Source organism: Nicotiana tabacum, chromosome 8 (genome assembly GCF_000715075.1).
Source record: "Nicotiana tabacum cultivar K326 chromosome 8, ASM71507v2, whole genome shotgun sequence".
Lineage (NCBI taxonomy): Eukaryota > Viridiplantae > Streptophyta > Magnoliopsida > Solanales > Solanaceae > Nicotiana > Nicotiana tabacum.
The window spans coordinates 5,317,853-5,335,976 of NC_134087.1; the positions used below are offsets into that span (position 1 = coordinate 5,317,853).

General features: G+C 38.2%; 1 protein-coding gene across 6 annotated transcripts in view; it reads left to right on the forward strand.

Moving 5' to 3' along the window:
* LOC107787323 (beta-galactosidase 17) overlaps positions 1-16,158 on the forward strand; it is a 29,059-nt gene extending 12,901 nt beyond the window's left edge. For 2 of the 6 annotated variants that reach the window (XM_075218912.1, XM_075218914.1), the window contains 17 exons: positions 1,373-1,461; positions 2,657-3,464; positions 7,358-7,438; positions 9,177-9,271; positions 9,519-9,589; positions 9,835-9,925; positions 10,004-10,121; positions 10,197-10,292; positions 10,366-10,414; positions 11,631-11,818; positions 11,919-11,990; positions 12,437-12,586; positions 14,014-14,064; positions 14,870-15,035; positions 15,145-15,278; positions 15,389-15,454; positions 15,725-16,158. In XM_075218912.1, coding sequence (XP_075075013.1) covers positions 2,694-3,464; positions 7,358-7,438; positions 9,177-9,271; positions 9,519-9,589; positions 9,835-9,925; positions 10,004-10,121; positions 10,197-10,292; positions 10,366-10,414; positions 11,631-11,818; positions 11,919-11,990; positions 12,437-12,586; positions 14,014-14,064; positions 14,870-15,035; positions 15,145-15,278; positions 15,389-15,454; positions 15,725-15,829 — 2,304 coding nt within the window. In that variant the 5' untranslated portion in view covers positions 1,373-1,461; positions 2,657-2,693 and the 3' untranslated portion in view covers positions 15,830-16,158. Of the gene's footprint in view, positions 1-1,372; positions 1,462-2,648; positions 3,465-7,357; positions 7,439-9,176; positions 9,272-9,518; positions 9,590-9,834; positions 9,926-10,003; positions 10,122-10,196; positions 10,293-10,365; positions 10,415-11,630; positions 11,819-11,918; positions 11,991-12,436; positions 12,587-14,013; positions 14,065-14,869; positions 15,036-15,144; positions 15,302-15,388; positions 15,455-15,724 lie in introns of all 6 variants that reach the window. The other 4 variants (XM_075218913.1, XM_075218915.1, XM_075218916.1 and 1 more) reach the window with 3 other exon arrangements.
* Positions 16,159-18,124: the final 1,966 nt, after the last annotated feature.

Genomic DNA, 18,124 nt, shown 5'->3' on the forward strand with positions numbered 1-18,124 from the left:
GGGCGAGTTCGTACCTTTATGATCTTCGATAGTCCTCTGTATAGATGAGTTGCGTAGTAGATGTCCTTTTGAGGAAGTCGCTGAAGTTGAAGGAATTATGTCCTTGGTGCTTGGAACTGATGTAGGTTTGTGCATCATAGATTTGGGAGGCCGTTTGGGAAATGTAGCTGTCTTCCATTCGGAATCTGGTTCTTGTAGCTCCTTTCTTTCACTTTCCTTAGATTAGGAATTGTTGTTGGATTGTGGTGTTGTAGCTGATGAGGTGAGTTTCGTGGGGCAATTGGTCGTAATATGGCCAATTCTACCACAGCGGATACATAACATATTAAGTCCTTCATAAAGGATTTGCTGGCGATGGTTCCCTACGAAAACATGAGACTTTAGAGGGGGCTTTCAATAGGTACTTCGATACATATTTGAGCATATCGTCCTCTAGTTGTAGATGACGTGCATGTGTCGATTTTTAGTAGTTTACCCAGTTTATTTCCCACTTGTTGTAGGATATCTACATCATAGAATTCAGTGGGTAGCTCCGGTAGTCTAGACCAAATGACAGTGTAAGTAAGTTTCGCATTAGAGGCTAGAAACTTAGGTTCCCATTGTCTAACTGATAGGAAATGGTTTAACACAAACCACAGACCCTCATGTAATGCCTTATTCATATTTTCTTCCTTTTGATATTTGATGAGGAAGAACTCGTTTCCTAGATCAATGAGGGATAGAGATTCCGTTGGTTTCTAGAGGTTTTGCAATTTTTGTTTGAGGGCTAAGTGCCCACTTTCCGGCCAAAAACTTTAATTAATTGAGTATTCCCAAGGAGAGTAAAGCCTTGCTTTGTCTTCTGTGGAGAGTGGAATGAAATTATCTGGAAATTGGTCTTCCAATGTTTCAGCCGACATGTCAAGATGGTATTGGGTGTTGGAGATGGTTGGAATTGAAGTATCATTATTGTTTAGTAATGTTTGAAGAAAGATGGAGTTTGTTGGGTAGTGATTGGTTCATCAATATTCATGAACTCAGGTTAGGTGGATCAGTGTTGGGAATTGGAGGATTGTTAGTCATTGTTTCGATAGTTTCAAGGAGTTAGAAGAGAGAGAGGTAGTGAATTTTAGTGAGAAGTTGGAGTTTCTCTCTCACCTCTGAGGCATCAATTGGTCAAATTGGTTATCACATCACTAGCATCTCTACTATACTTTTAAAGTCAAAATTTTGCATTTTTTCATGTATAAATTTCAGCTCCATTTGTACTTATATGAATATGCTAGGGAATGATTGAATTTTACTGTTTTATTTAGTCCATCTTTTGCTGTATAAGCTTATCAGCAGATGTTCTGGAAATGTTTATTGACGTTTTCTTTACTCCTTGCTGCAGAGTGGGATTTTGGGGGTTTCCCTGCTTGGTTACTTGCCATTGAACCTGCTGTAAGACTTAGATCGTCAGATCCTGCTTTCATTGACTTGGTATGTATTCCAATTGTTCTAGTTACTTATGGTTTTCTTTGTGGTCATAAATGCTGCACAAGACCTAGAACATCCCACATCCACAAGTCAGTTGCTGACCAGATTAAGCTTACATAGGAGTTCACAATCTTTTTGGGATGCACTAGGCATGGTCCAAGGGAATCCAAGTGTAGAAATGGGTTACCAAGCAACTTTAAGCTAGGCTACGTGCTTGCATCTTACCTTTCTTAGAGAAAGAGAAGTAAACAAAAAAGAGTAAACTAGGCCGTAACATGTTGTTCCTACAGACCACCCGGTAGGAAGGTAGTCTATTTCTTTAGTTGTCAAATATTAAATATAGTGATTTCTCAATTGCTGCTAGAGATAATATGATTAATCTCTACCATAAGAAAAGGAAAGGAAAAAGAACATCAAACAAGATTGATATTCATTTTCAAGTAAACAATCACTCAACTAGATCCAGGACTGCACTCTAATCATTTTATATAGGTTTTCTTACACAAGCAACATGATGTGAATGACAAGAAGCTAGAAATAAATGTGAAGCCTGCCTAGTAAAAGTGCGGACTTAATTTCCTAAGTTAAGTAGGCCTAACTGAAGATGCATTACACATGGATGTGTGCTATATCACTTCATTAAGAACTCCTCATATCCTGTCGATCACCATTGCAGATAATTAGCAATCTAATGTGCTCTTCTTGACTCTCTATAGGTTATAGTTATAACTTTTCAAGAAGTAATGCCGAATGCTTGTCTTCTGGATTTCTGGTAGTCATCACATCAACTCTGAAGGTGTTGGTTTATGTTTAGTCAACAATGGCATGCCAATTGGAAGAGTTGGTGGAAAGAGTTGGTGTGAATGCTAGGAGGAAGCTTCCTCCTTTGATGTCACCCATGACATCAAGAGGAGGTAGTTTGATGTCACCAATGACATCAAGAGGAGGTCTTTACCTTTATAAATAGATGCACTCCTTCATTTGTAGAAACTATCCCAAAAACAATACAACACATTGTAGTGAGTAGAGAGTTAAGAGAGAAATTCTCTTAAGTGTAATTGGGAACTCTCCCCTTCCTTTGTTAACATTAAAAAGGCAACTGTTCTCTGGTGGACGTAGGATTATTTTGATCCGAACCACGTTAAATCTTGTATTCTTTCTTTTACGTTTCCGCTAACAATTGGTATCAGAGCAACAGGATTCTTTAACGATCCAAGAAGGAAGAACAAGCAAAGATGAGTTCCATGAAGTTTGAAATTGATAGATTCAGTGGACGCAACAACTTCAATATCTGGAAGATCCAGATAATGGCGTTACTGCGGAGGGAAGGTTCAATCCATGCTATTGACGGAAAGTATCCTAAGGATATATCAGCTCCCGACAAGGAGAAGATTGAAGGGGATGCATTGAGTGCAATCCAACTATCCCTTGCACCTAACGTGCTTTGTGAAGTGAGTACGGGTACCGAAGAGACGGCCAAACAATTATGGGAAAAGCTAGAAGGGCTATACCAAGACCGATCAGTGACAACAAGGATGTTGTTACAACGGCGTCTTCACACATTTAAGATGGGGTCAGGTAATTCGTTACAAGATCATTTAGATGCGTTCAATAAACTTGTCATGGACTTACAGATTGCAGGAATTAAAAAGGAGGAGGAGACGCTTGCATGTGCTTTGCTATTTTCATTGACTTCAGGATATCGTGATATTGAGAATTCAATGATGTATAGCAAGGAGCCTATCAAGCTTGAGCAAGTGCGGCAGGCACTTAACTCTAGTGATGTGCGGAGGCACATTGAAGGAGATAGAGATGACCAGGCAAGTGGACTCTTTGTGAGAGGCCGGACTAGTCAACAGGGAAAGAGCAAATCAAAGCACAGATCAAAGTCTCGTGTGAACAAGAAGAATATAGAGTGTTGGAGTTGTGGCAAGAAGGGGCACTTTGAACGAGACTGCCCAATGTCAAAGTCCAAGAAAAAGGCGAGTGCATCCACAGTTGAACAGGTACATGATTTTGATAATGATTATGTACTAACAACATCGTGTAATAATAATAGTAGTTATGGAAACAAATGGGTGTTAGACTCTGCTTGCACTCTGCATATGACGTTCCGAAAAGACTGGTTTAGCAGCTATGAGAAAAGTGGAGGAACCGTAGTAATGGGCAATAATGCAACTTGTGCAATAGTTGGCATTGGCTCAGTTCGGGTTCGCTGCCATGATGGAGTCGTGAGGACTATTACACAAGTCCGTCATGTTCCTGATCTAAAGAAGAATTTGATCTCCCTGAGTACTCTGGATGAACAAGGCTACAGGTACATGAGCGAAGCAGGAACTATAAAGGTGACTAAAGGTTCTTTAGTCATGCTGAAAGGCAAGCTGGAGAACGGCCTTTACACATTGGCCGGAAGCACCATTGTTGGCTCTGCAAATGCATCTACAGTGCAGTTATCTAATGATGACACGGCAAGACTATGGCACATGAGACTGGGTCATATGAGCGCACGTGGACTGGAGATGTTGAGCAATCGTAACCTTTGGAAGGTGAGAAGATCAGCACACTTGACTTCTGTGAGCACTGCGTTCTAGGGAAGCAAAAGAAGGTCAGCTTCAGCACTGGCAAACACAAGACAAGAGGAGTGCTAGACTACATCCATTCAGATTTATGGGGTCCCTCTAAACTTCCATCGAAGGGCAAAAAGAGCATTTAAAGAGTGGAAGATTTTGGTTGAAAATCAAATGGAGCGGAAAATCAAGTATCTTCGCACAGACAATGGCTTGGAGTTTTGCAATGAAGAGTTTAATGAATTCTGCAAGGTTCATGGGATCTCAAGACATAGGACTATCAGGCATACCCCACAGCAGAATGGAGTTGCCGAGAGAATGAACAGAACTCTTCTTGAAAAGGCTCATTGTATGCTCCTACAAGCCAAAATGTCCAAAGTATTTTGGGCTGAAGCAGTTCACACTGCTGCTCATATTGTCAATCGATCTCCAGTATCGGCAATTGACTTTAAGACTCCGAATGAGGTATGGTCAGGTGAACCCTCTAACTATTCATACTTATGAGTATTTGGGTGTCCAGCTTATTATCACGTTAATGAAGGAAAGCTTGAACCAAGGGCTAAGAAGGCCATATTCGTAGGGTATGTGGATGGAGTAAAAGGGTACAAACTTTGGTGTTTGTCTTTACTCAAATTTATAGTTAGTAGAGATGTCACCTTTGATGAATCCTCTATACTTGATCCCCGTAAAGTTTCCGTGGAGTTTTCAGGAAACAAGAACGACGAGCAGGTGGAGCTTCCGGTGGAGCTTGCCAAGGAAAAGGATCAAGAGACTCAGGTTAAAGATGAGTCAGAAGATGTAGACCTTGAAGAACTTGCTGTCAATGAACCATACACAATTGCAAAGGGGAGGGAGAAGAGGCAAACACGAGAACCGGAACGCCTTATAGATCAAGCAAACTTGATTGCATATGCGTTCGTAGCTGCACAAGAAGAGATTAAGGATCTAGAGCCCTCCTCGTATATTGAAGCAACTTCTTGCAAGGATGCTGTACAATGGCAGTTAGCCATGACTGAAGAGATGGAGTCTCTTCACAAGAATCAGACATGGGTCTTAGTGAAAAGACAAAAGAGGAAGAGGACAGTTGGATGCAAGTGGGTCTACCGAAAGAAAGAGGGGATTCCTGAAGTGGAAGATGCTAGGTTCAAGGCGAGATTGGTTGCAAAAGGATTCAGTCAGAAGGAGGGAATTGACTACTATGAGATTTTCTCTCCAGTCGTAAAGCATAGCTCAATTCGCGTGCTACTAGCATTGGTTGCCCAATTTGACTTGGAGCTTCAACAGCTTGATGTCAAAACTACTTTCTTACACGGTGATCTAGAAGAGACAATCTATATGGATCAGCCTGAAAGTTTCCTAGCTGAGGGAAAAGAAGATCACGTATGCCAACTAAAGAAGTCTTTGTATGGTTTGAAGCAATCCCCTAGACAGTGGTACAAGAGGTTTGATGCATTCATGACTACACATGAATTCTCGAGGAGTGCATTTGATAGCTGTGTGTATCACAAGAAGATGTCTGGTAACTCAATGATTTATTTACTGTTGTATGTTAATGATATGCTTATTGCTGCTAACAACATTACAGAGATAAATGCTTTGAAGAAACTGTTGAGTAAAGAATTTGACATGAGGGATTTAGGAGCTGCAAAGAAAATCCTTGGTATGGAGATTTCAAGAGAAGACGGTGTTGTACATCTTTCTCAGAAGAGGTATATTGAAAGGGTTCTCAAGAGATTCAATATGCATACGTGCAAGCCTGTAAGTACACCATTAGCTCCTCATTTTAAACTTTCAGAGTTACAAATGCCTCAGTCCGAGGATGAGGTGGAGCATATGTCAAAGATTCCTTATGCCAGTGCAGTTGGTAGCATTATGTATGCTATGGTATGCACACGTCCAGATATTGCTCAATCTGTAAGTGTGGTAAGTAGATACATGTCCAGCCCAGGAAAGAGGCATTGGGAAGCCGTCAAATGGATATTGAGATATCTCAAAGGAGCTTCTGGTGTTGGTCTGACCTTTCGAAAAAGTGGTTGAGGTATTTCAATTCTCGGTTATGTAGATTCTGACTATGCAGGAGATCTTGACAGAAGAAGGTCCACAACTGGATACATCTTTACCCTCGTTGACAGTGCCGTTAGTTGGAAGTTGACTCTGCAGTCGATTGCCGCTTTGTCTACGACAGAAGCAGAATACATGGCAGCAGCGGAGGCGGTGAAGGAAGCTATCTGGTTGAAAGGTTTAGTAGCGGAATTGAGTTTGGTTCAGCTGGAATCAACTCTTAGATGTGATAGTCAGAGTGCTATTCATCTAATGAAAAATCAGAGATTTCATGAGCGCACTAAACACATTGATGTCAGATTTCATTTTATTCGAGATGTTGTTGAAGAGGGAACTATCAAGGTCGTGAAGGTTATCACAGACGATAATGCTGCAGATATGTTGACCAAGATAGTCCCACTCGCTAAGTTTGCACACTGCAAGGACTTGGCGGGGGTGTGCATCAACTGATGCAACTCCGAAGAGAACAGTTGTTAGGTGGAGGTCGTATGTTCAACAATGGTTTGATTCTTCTTGTTTCTTACAATGGGGTTGCCCAGTAAGCTTAGAAGTTTTGGCCAGAGTTGTTCACACGCACGCTCGAAACGCAAACCAAGGTGGAGATTGAAGGTGTTGGTTTATGTTTAGTCAACAATGACATGCCAATTGGAAGAGTTGGTGGAAAGAGTTGATGCAGATGCTAGGAGGAAGCTTCCTCCTTTGATGTCACCCATGACATCAAGAGGAGGTCTTTACCTCTATAAATAGATGCACTCCTTCATTTGTAGAAACCATCCCAAAAACAATACAACACATTGTAGTGAGTAGAGAGTTAAGAGAGAAATTCTCTTAAGTGTAATTGGGAACTCTCCCCTTCCTTTGTTAATATTAAAAAGGCAATTGTTCTCTGGTGGACGTAGGATTATTTTGATCCGAACCACGTTAAATCTTGTGTTCTTTCTTTTACGTTTCCGCTAACAAACTCTTTTTTTGATGCGATGAATAGAAAGTAGTGCCTCTCCCATGTGCAGGAGAGATGGGAAGAAAATAGCAGTTTTAACAACATATTTTCTTTCTATGAGTTTGTGACTGAAACTTTAAGAAATTGTCGATCGCACAACTGATCTCTGTCTTTTTGTTTCATCCTTTGTTTTTTCCTTTAAAGGAAAAGTTAATGGTAGTCTTGCGAGCCTATTCCGCTCAACATTGATGGAGCAACTTTTTTTTTTAGCCTTTTTGGCATCATTTGCTTGATTTAGTGGTATTGTATGTAATCTTAAAAATGATTACAGGTTGAGAGATGGTGGGGAATTTTGCTGCCGAAGATAGTCTCTTATGCATACAAAAATGGCGGCCCTATAATGATGGTCCAGGTGAATTGAACTTCGCAAAGCTGGCTTCATTAAAATAGCATAGCTATTAATCCAGATAAATACAACTCCACATCTAGAATAATAGTTACAGCAAAATGCAGCAGCAAAGCTAGGCGCTGTAAGTTCTGAACAAATATGATGTGTCACCTGCAAATTCTATGATCTGCCCAGGAAATACTTCACTAAAACTTTAATGAAGGATCATCAGAGCGTGGATATGTTAATACTCAAACCTAAACGGATATGGAATATCTTTTATACTGTTGGAAGTGTGCTTCTTAGTTTCCTATAATGAAACTTTTGGTGTGCAGAGCTAAAGTATGAGTATGAGATGTCTTCTGGCAACTATCTGAAATCCTGTCGCTTGTCTTAGTAATGTGGTAGATTGATAACCCTTCGTAACATTGTACCTAAATTGTGAGTAACAGGATGAGTAACTGATAAGTTTAAGTTATATTTTATCCATCCCACTAAGGAGATATGAAGGGTATGTCTTTAATGTTCGCTGATACTTGACTCCAGTATTTGGTTACAGAGATATTAGATGCAATTAAAGTCGTGACATCTCTCATTGTTTTTTTTTTTCTGAAACAAAAACAAATGGCAACATATCAAAAAATGGTACAAATTTAGGGTGACCTATTTTACATATGTGAACGTTATATTTAATCAAAGATAGTACTTCTTTTAGCTGTTATTGTGGTAAGTTTATATAAAATGCCTTCTTAAGGTTTATATGAAGTTCCATTTAATGCGCTAGAATAATCAGATAACTTAAATGCCCTTTGCTTAAACTGTGAGCTCCTACTTATTACTCAAATGCTCATGAAAAGTAACTTAGTAAGAATAGGAGCCTGCATTTACCCCTATTTACTTGATATCTTTTTCTCTGTCCCAGACCCTTTCTAATAAATTGCACTACAGACTTTCTCCAAGATTTTAAGATTACAATTAAATTGTGTGACTGCCTCATCTAAAAGCTTATCTTTCAGATAGGGTACATTCTTATTTACTTAATTGTGTTCCCAACTCGTCCGCCCCTTTACATGGGGTTTGATTCTTTTCCTGCATGTGGAACTCAAGGCCTTACCTGATCCGATCTTTACAACTCAAACCTTAAGGTTATGATTGGAGTGGCCCAAGATCTTATAAACTCCTTTGGAAGACGTTAGGCAACTGTCATCCTGTGTGGCAAGATAACATAACTCAACATCCTCTCTCACGTGTAACCCTTTGCAATTCATACATGAACTTCAATGCAAACTTATGGGGTGCTAAAACGGGCTTGCCAAAGGTTGCCAAGATAACATAACTCAACATCCTCCCTCACGTGTAACCCTTTGCAATTCATACATGAGCTTCAATGCAAACTTATGGGTGCTAAAACGGGCTTGTCAAAGGCTGGCTTTGATATCATGTTGAATTCTGTAACTACCACTCAACATCCTTAATTATGTCTTCAACAGTAACATATATAGAACTTTACCTAATGTTATATTTGGCTTTGAGATGACATCTTTCAAAAAACTTACTGCTGTTCCATTAAAATTACAATTATCATCATAAATACCCAGTCCATAGACTTTTTCATCTACCTGGAAGTCAAATACGATTATGACAGAAGTTCTATTTTATACATGATGAAATACTTGGCATTCCATGATTTTCTTTTTACCGTGTTTCAGCTTTTGTATAAGCCAATAGATGTAGATTACACTGAATGGTGAAAATGGGACAGATAGAAAATGAATTTGGTTCATATGGAGATGACAAGGCCTACCTGCATCATTTAGCAAGGATAGCCCGCAGACACCTTGGAGATGATGTTATTCTGTAAGTTGCTCTTATGATCTTGTTTGATCCTCTCGCTTGACTTAAACCTTCTCAAAACTGTAATACGGTTGCTTGATTGCTAGCCTTTCGATATTTTCTTTCCGCGTGCGTGTGTCTGTGTGACTGTATTTTCCCTGAATTAAATATCAATTATCTTTTAAGGTTGGGTTTCAGTCTATTATGCTTTGCTCTGTTTTTCATTTTGGAGTTTACTGTTATGTATCATTGACTACCTGATGGTTAACAGATATACTACAGATGGAGGTTCAAGAGAAAATCTTAACAAAGGGACTATTCCTGGGGATACTGTCTTTTCAGGTAGCAGTTAATACCAACCCGTAAAACTTACCAACTCGAAACAAGTAAAAATGCTGTTGTCTCTGTCAATGTGGCTAGTGCAGATGATAATAATCAAATTGAATAATAAAATAGGACGTTATGTAGCCTCCTCAAAAAGTTGTTTTTTAAACATATAGTAGAGAATTTGGCTGCCTTATATTCTGTTATATTTGTCTTTGGAAGTTCTTGTCAGCTTGATTCTAATCATGGATTCTCTACTTTAGCTGTCGATTTTACAACTGGAGACGATCCATGGCCCAATTTTAAGTTGCAAAAAGAGTTCAATGCACCAGGGAAATCACCACCTCTTTCTACGTTAGTGTCTTTTTGTTTGCTCCTTTCTTATCAAGCCATCAGCTGCTATAGGTGATGTTGATAGGTTTTGGTATTTAGGGAGTTCTACACTGGCTGGCTCACGCACTGGGGAGAGCATATTGCAAATACTGATGCAACTGTTACAGCAACTTACTTAGAACGGATCTTGTCAAGAAATGGATCAGCTGTGCTCTACGTGAGTTCCAATTCTGCTGTTTATAGTAACATATCATTACTTGATACCAAGCTGATATATACTCTTTTCTCCTAGATGGCGCATGGTGGAACAAATTTTGGGTTTTATAATGGTGCAAATACTGGTGCAGACGAGTCTGATTACAAGCCTGATCTTACATCCTATGATTATGTGAGAAATTTCTGAAAATTTTCATTAAAGTTTCTTGCTCTATCATAGTAATGAAACTAAAGACCTTGTCCAGGATGCACCTATCAAAGAATCTGGCGACATTGACAATCCAAAATACCAAGGTGTACTAATCTGAATATATACCTGTTCTCTTGTTGTAATTTTATCATGGCAAAGCTTTTCCTTTGCCATCTGTTATCTTATTATGGAACCTTTTCTTTGAAGTTTTTGTTTATCTTTTGTTTGTCCCTTTCCATGGAACTTCCTACTGGTGGAAGGTCAAAAATTTTCAAGATTAGAGGATTGAGGGGGTGTAAGACCTTTTTCTTTTCAGTCTGGACACTTTTTCCTGTTTTTCTTTTCTTCTTTACTTTTTCCTTGGGAGGGGGGAGGGTGTATTGTCGTTAAATAGAAGGACGAAACACTTTTAGTTCCATCGACAAAGAAAAAGTCCTGGAAAGTGAATGATGACTACTTTTGCTCTCTCAAATGATCAAATTGTTTTATATCTCATCAAGTGTTTCCTCTTAGTAGTGTAACCAAAGCTCAGAGGACTTGACAGAAGTTTTTCTTTGCATTCCATTCCCTTGTTCAGTGCACTCCCGGTAAATTGTGTGACATATCTTACGTATGTGAGAAAGATTAAGAATCAGTCCATCATGTAATGCTACACTATGAACTTGCAAGAGAAATATGGCATATGTGCCTCACATTATTGGCTTTACTAGAGTACGTCACTTATGAGAGGACTCAAAAGGTCCAAACCAGAACTTCCTTAGAACATTGTTTGGAGCAAAGATGGAAAAAATAGTAGATGTCTCTTTAGAATATTTGGGCTCATTGACACCCACCTATGTGGCCTAGCCGTCAATGAAGTGGGATGAGAACCATCGGAGCTGCGGTTCAAATCCCAGCAAGGCAACAATTGTTAGGTGATTAATTTCCATCTGCTTAAGTCTTGACGGGCAGAGTTACCAGGCACCATGCTGGTGGGAGTTAATAGGTAACTGGTGGAATAGTCTAAATGCACATAAATTGGTCAGGACACCATTGTTATACAACAACATATCCAGTATATTCCCACCTGTGGGCAGGACATAAAATAAAAATAAAAAGATTTTTTGGGCTCGTTGCAGCTTCAACTTTTGTCCATAAATCTGAAGTAAGAACCAGTTTTCTGTCTTATTTAAGTGATTAAAACCATATCACTTTAATGAAATGCAAATGTTGTAAGCTTTAATCATTTTCTAACCTTATGCGAATATTTTTCATCTCCAACTAATTGGTTAAAGATACTTTTGTTAGCTACCTCATTATCTTTCATTAATCAACTTTCAGCTCTTCGGAGGGTGATTGCAAAATATACTGCAGCGCCTCTTGCCTCAGTTCCTCCCAATAATGAAAAGAAAGCATATGGCCTTATTAAGTTGCAGAAGACTAAATCTCTGTTCAACATAATTGATACTAAATACTTTGATGGTGTCACTGAATCTGAAGACCCACTTGCAATGGAGTCTTTGGGCCAGGTATAACATACTCTTATCATAGATGCATGTTTCATAGTTCTGAGTTATTAAAATGCCTGATTGATATGATCCACCTATTTTAATGTTTTTTCTTGTTCAGATGTTTGGCTTCATGTTTTATGTTTCTGATTACAAAGCAAAAGCTAATGGAAGTTTGTTGTTCATACCAAAGGTAAGTGGTTTTGTCATATAACTGGAAAGTTTCCGTTATGTCTGTCTGTTTCCTTATTTCATTTAATTAGTACTGGTAAAAGGTTTTCAGTTAAACAACCGTAGTTCTTTTCTACTTCCACTTTGGAGATTCACTTGTGAATAGAACTATCCCTTTGTGTCTCATTGGTGCAGGTATTTACTGAATTTCATCTCCTTACTAAGAAGCTGTATCTCTGTGCAATTGAATAATATCTTCAATATACTTTGGCCATCGTGTAATATGCCAACTAGCTCAGCCTAGCCGATTGCTGGGGCTTACCCTTGTGTGAACCTCTTTGGGTTTTGGTCTGAGCTTGTCAATTTTTTCTTTTGAAAGGAAATGAAATTTGATTTACTGCTATGTTTTTTTTTTGGCGCTTATGTCACTATTATTGTACAAAGGAGTGTCTTAATATAATTTTGCAGGTGCGTGACAGGGGGCAAGTATTCATTTCATGCCCTTCAAACAGCAATGAAGAAATTCCAAAATATGTAGGCACTATAGCTAGATGGTCAAATACTCCAATCAGGCTTCCTCATACTCAATGTTCTTCTGGTAGCAAAATTTATATACTGGTACGTAGTACTTGCTTTTCGTCATGTCTAGCAATGCTTTTGAGTTATGCTGTGATCCTTTCGGGAGATACACCTTACTATGAATTCCGAAGATGGAAGTTTTCGTTGATTTTGATAAAATTTTAAGCAACTTCTTTCTGAAAATTAAGGGCATGGATCACAATTACTGCTTCTACTTCTCTTTTTGAGAGGGTTGCAACGAAAATAGGGTGTTCCTGTTTAGAAATGGTATACATAAAAAAGAAGTTACAAAGAGCACTTCATATATATAGTTTTTGTTCAATCACTAAATGCATATTCTTATGTGCTCCTAATATAAAACAGAACAACAACACGGTCCACAGGACTCGTAAGAATGCCTTTTATGTACATATTCGGTATTTCCTTTTTATTGCCAACTTGTGCTCTTCTGCTTTGATATTCCCATATTATGAAGATATATGAGGAATAAAATAGGGTGAAATACTTTATTTCTTCCCGACATTCCTCATCCTAGAACCTTTCTCGTTAAACGTTTTCTTGAATCAATTTACCCCTAAACTCTTAAAAACCAGCTTTTGCACAGCTCTCCTTAAGTTTTCAGCCAAGTGGTTGACAGAAGAAAGTCCTTTTCATTTCTATCTCTTCTCCTTCTTGTTGTCCTCAGTGTGTTCCCTAATGTATTCTACTAACAGAACAACAAAAAGGAAAAGGATCTATTTTCAAAAAATTCCGTTGTCTTTGTTGGAACTTGTAAGATAAATTAATATGAGGGATCCTACTTCCAGGAGTTTTTTTTAGTAGTATTTTCTTTCATTCCCAAATTTCCCTATTTATTGCTTTCCTGCTTTCTACACATTTGTTCCTTATGTTTAGTGATTGTGAAGCAAAAAGAAAGGAAGAAAAAGGGGAATGGATGAACAAACAAAATCCACTAATTGTTTGTGGAAGGAGATTCCATCCAGCCGGGGGGGGTCGGGGACGGGGTTTGAGAAGGATTTATGGAAAAAGAAGAAAATAAAGGAAAACAGAAAGAAAGGAATCTAAAGAGGGGGGGGGGGGGGGGGGAGGAGCACAGTATTGGGGAAAGGAGGAAGCAGGGAAGGGGAGATGAAGCAATGAAAAGAACAAGAAGAAACAAGAGAGAGTAGAGGCTGGGTGTAGGAGTTGGGGAATGAGAAAAGAGGAAATGTTTGGTCCATAACATGGAATGATAATGTTTACTGTTCAACTATACAGGAAGAGAACTCAAACGAAAAGGAGCAACTGCATAGTCTCTGTGACGGGCATTTCTCCGAAAAGGAAAAAGGAAAAAAGAAAATGCACTAACCGTATCATTCTTAATAGGAATTGCCATATCCAGTAGTTTGTACACTTTTCAGTTTGCTACTCATGAATGATGAAAGTAAATCTCATCTTTCTAACTTATGAATATTTTTGTTTTACAGGTAGAAAATATGGGGCGTATAAACTATGGGCAATATATCTTTGACAAGAAGGTAAGTTAAGAGTTGATCTGCATTAACTTCTGTTGTCGTCTGAGGTATTGAGGGCACATTTTACACATGAATTCTGGGAAGCAGTTCTAAACTTGTACGTCTGCATAAATGAAAGTCTTTAGACAGAATAGTCATCATAAAAGTCTTGTGAGATGTTACCTCAGGTAGAGAAAAGATGGATAAAAGTCTGGTAGATACTTCTTCAAAGGTAAGATTAGTTAGACTAGCAAGAATTTGATCTCGAACTAATAGAATCTTGGAAAAATTGACCTTGGATTTAACTTGACTCAAAAATCTAACTCATGAGGTGAGAATTGTCCAAGACCATATAATGAGATTATAACCCATACCTCAACAAATGTTGGACTCTTAACACCCCCTGTACGTCCAAGTTGGACATCTAGAGTGTGGATGACATAACATAGGAGCTCAACATTGAGTAACCCATTGTTAGGAATGGTCCTGGCTTTGGAACCATGTTAAGAAAATGGACCTGGGTATAAGTATAACTCAACCCCTAAGGGGTAGATCGTGAGGCGAGAATTGTCCAAGATCATATAAGGATATTACAGTTCATACTCTCAACTAATGTGAGACTATATAAAACCATATACTTTACAAGAATAATGTAGTGTTTTTGCCATTCCTCTATAGGTTCACTTGATCTACCTCAGCACATTTTCCTGTCATTCATTAGTTTTAGCAAGTTAAAATTGTTTTTTCCCTTCTCCTTTTTTGGTTTCCCCTCCTCTTTTCTGCCTTCTTCCTCAATCACAATGGTGTAAACTGTGTACTTGCTTTGCAGGGTATACTGTCTCCTGTTTATTTAGGTGGCGAGCCGCTGCATAAGTGGAAAATGTTGCCTATTCCTTTTCACAATCTGAATGAGGATCAACAGATTAATTCTGTTATTTCAGATGCATACACCAACCTTGGAAATTCTGTGCGGAAGAATCTGAAAAATAGAATAAGTAAGTTTGGATTCAGTAATAAAACTTTGTGTGCAAGTGGTCATACAGTTGGTTGATTCATCAGAGTGCAAGAGTACAGGGGATAGTGACACTATTCATTCTTTCGCAGATTATCATCCAGAGCCAGCTTTCTATGCTGGTCATCTTACAGTTGATGAAGTGAAAGACACTTTTTTGTCATTTCGTGGCTGGAGTAAAGGGGTTGCATTTATCAATGGATATAATATAGGAAGATTTTGGCCGGTAAAATTTGCCTTTTTATTTCTGTAGGTATTTCTTTTTAGTGGTCAGATAATAAAATCCTGAAATTCTTTCATTTCTCAAAACGGAATTTTCTATTTGGCTCTTTGCAGTCCTTTGGGCCACAGTGTAACCTTTATGTTCCCGCTCCGTTCCTGCACAAAGGGAAAAACCTTTTGGTATGTCATCGAGAAGTTATGGTATTTATCGTGCGTTTCTTCTTTCTATCTCATATTAAAGGAAGAACTTGGTGGTAGATAGTAGTTTATTATTGGATTTTTTCTGCGGGAAGCAAATTGAATTTCCAGATTGAACCTGGGTGGTTTTCTGACATTACTATATTAGACTAATTACACTAATTTCTTCAGGGTCCTCTATCTTTTAGATGTTGTTAGATGAATAAACCTCGAATAGTTCTCATGCAATTACATTTCTTGTCTTACATCTAGGTCATTCTTGAGTTAGAGGTTCCAAATGCTGAGTTGTTTGTGACCTCAGTTGACCAACCGGATTTCACATGTGGTTCCGCAAATTCAAAAGTGCATCAAATCTGACATCATCATGTCTTTGCCAAACCTGGGATGTTTGATTATCTTCATCTTATTAGCTAATACTGTGTCCATGCACCGGTTCCAAAACAGCACGAGGATGTGTACTGGAAAGTGGAAACAATGGAAAGTTGGAGCACCTGAGTTTGGACCAAGCATATTTTGGTTATTGAGTGTTGTATCATGTATGTGAATAGTTTGTAACTCTTAACTTCCACGCAGTAATTATTTTACCGTGGAGAAACACAACCTTCTTTGCCAAAATGTGGGTAGAGATTGAATGTGTTGAGATGTTGAATCTTCGTGAGTAAAGAATAATGTGTCTGGTTACAATATTGATCAGACCCTGTTTGAGTTCTTCACCCCTTAGAAATTACTTGTTCTAAGGAAACAACCTCTTGCAGAAATGCAGCGTAAGGCTGCGTGCTATAGACCCTTATGGTTCGGCCCTTCCCCGTACCTTGTGCATAGCGGGAGCTTAATGCACTGGGCTGCCCTCTTTTTTAAGAAAAGAAAATTGTTAGCACCTTGGCTTTTGGTCAAAAATGTTTGATGAATAACTCAGGCAGCGCGTAGAGTTTCATCCTTAACTTACATATTCTGGGTGCACCATCATAATTTATAGAACCAGATAGTAGCAGTAAAGCCACAAATAATCTTTATTCCTACGCCAGAGTACATTCCCAGTATACTATAGAACAAAGTGATGACAAAAACTTCGCTTCAAAAATTCCTACATTTATTTGTACAGAACAATCCAAGACTCATATGTGAGCTACTTGATCAATTATGTATACTATCCAACTAGCAACACCACTATTCTATAACTTATAATTTGTATTGAATCATTTTGATGAGTGCTGAGAAGCAGTTTTTGCTTCTTGTTTGGATCCTGAAATGGCAGCAGTTGCTGCAGCAGTCATAGCAGCAGCAGCTGCACCTATTTTTATGCCTCCTGCAGCTTTAACAGCACCGCCGATTTTAGCAAATGCAGCAATTCCTCCAACAAGGATGGCCCTCACGGCAACTGCTGGTTTTACCTCCATATTTATTTGTCTTCCTATATGAAACAGGGCAGACTATTAAAGCTCAAGGTCGATAAACAAAACATTGATCTTGTTAAAGTAACAAAGAAAGTTAAAAGACATTCCCAGAAATATTTGCACGTAATAATATTGTGCTTAGTTTTTGTAAGATTAGTATTTTTTTTTTTCTTTCCCTCTACTACATGAAGTATCCAATTTCATATATGAAATGACACTTGCCAGATGCCCTGGGATGGAATAACAATTCAACATGAACGTGAATACTTGCAAAAGCTACTCAAGAATATCATTTTCTTGAGAATATAAGTATATTTTGCTTGACCATAGATCATAAAGATAGGTAATATTGATTTTTATGTAAATAGAGCAGTTGAGAAATGATACAAACCTAAGTCTCCAATATTGAAGAATCTTCGAACTCTCAAAGATTACACCTCCTTTTTTCTTAGGCCAAAATCTTAGTTATGTGTAATGACCAATTAATTGTGTATACTTTGGTCTTTTGGGGAGTTTGGGAATTGGGGAGACCATAAATTGAATGCAAAACCACTAGTGTAAAACGTCTTACGAACGCCTCGCTCAGCGCCTCTCTTTCCCTTGTGGCTGTGGACACACTAAATTTTAACCTTTCTTATACGCAGTGTAGCATTTCTCTTTAATGTAATCAGTATGAAAAAATATTATATTAAAAATATATATATATATTTCTCTCTAGTTGTCTATTCATGACTCATGAGTACATATAAATGTCACACCTGGTCGTAAACTTCCCCAAGTGTCTAATTGAAATTGGTGTAAACCCTCATTTGTTTGTACTTTAATGATGGTTGGAGTACGGATAATTCAGATGTCATACCATTAAGTGTTTTTGATATTTTTTAAAAAATATTTAACCACGTAACACATACATATTCTTTATTCTATTAACAAATGGTCTCACTAATGTCAATCAATTACCTATCACAAACAAAAAAATGAATACCTTAGTATAATTGATTGGGTTTACAGTCAAATATATCTTTATAGATATATGACACAAAATGCTAATTGTGGATAGACAATTACCATTTACAATTGTCTATTCACAGTTAGCATTTTTTTGTCCTATATCAATCCGATGTAATCCTAGAGTCTCCAGCAATATAAAAGATGAATCCCTTTACAAAAAGAAAGTCAACATGGCAGAACACCAACTCATACAATACGTAGCGTCGCTATACATTGTATGTATTTCTTGTTTATATTAAGTTCAATA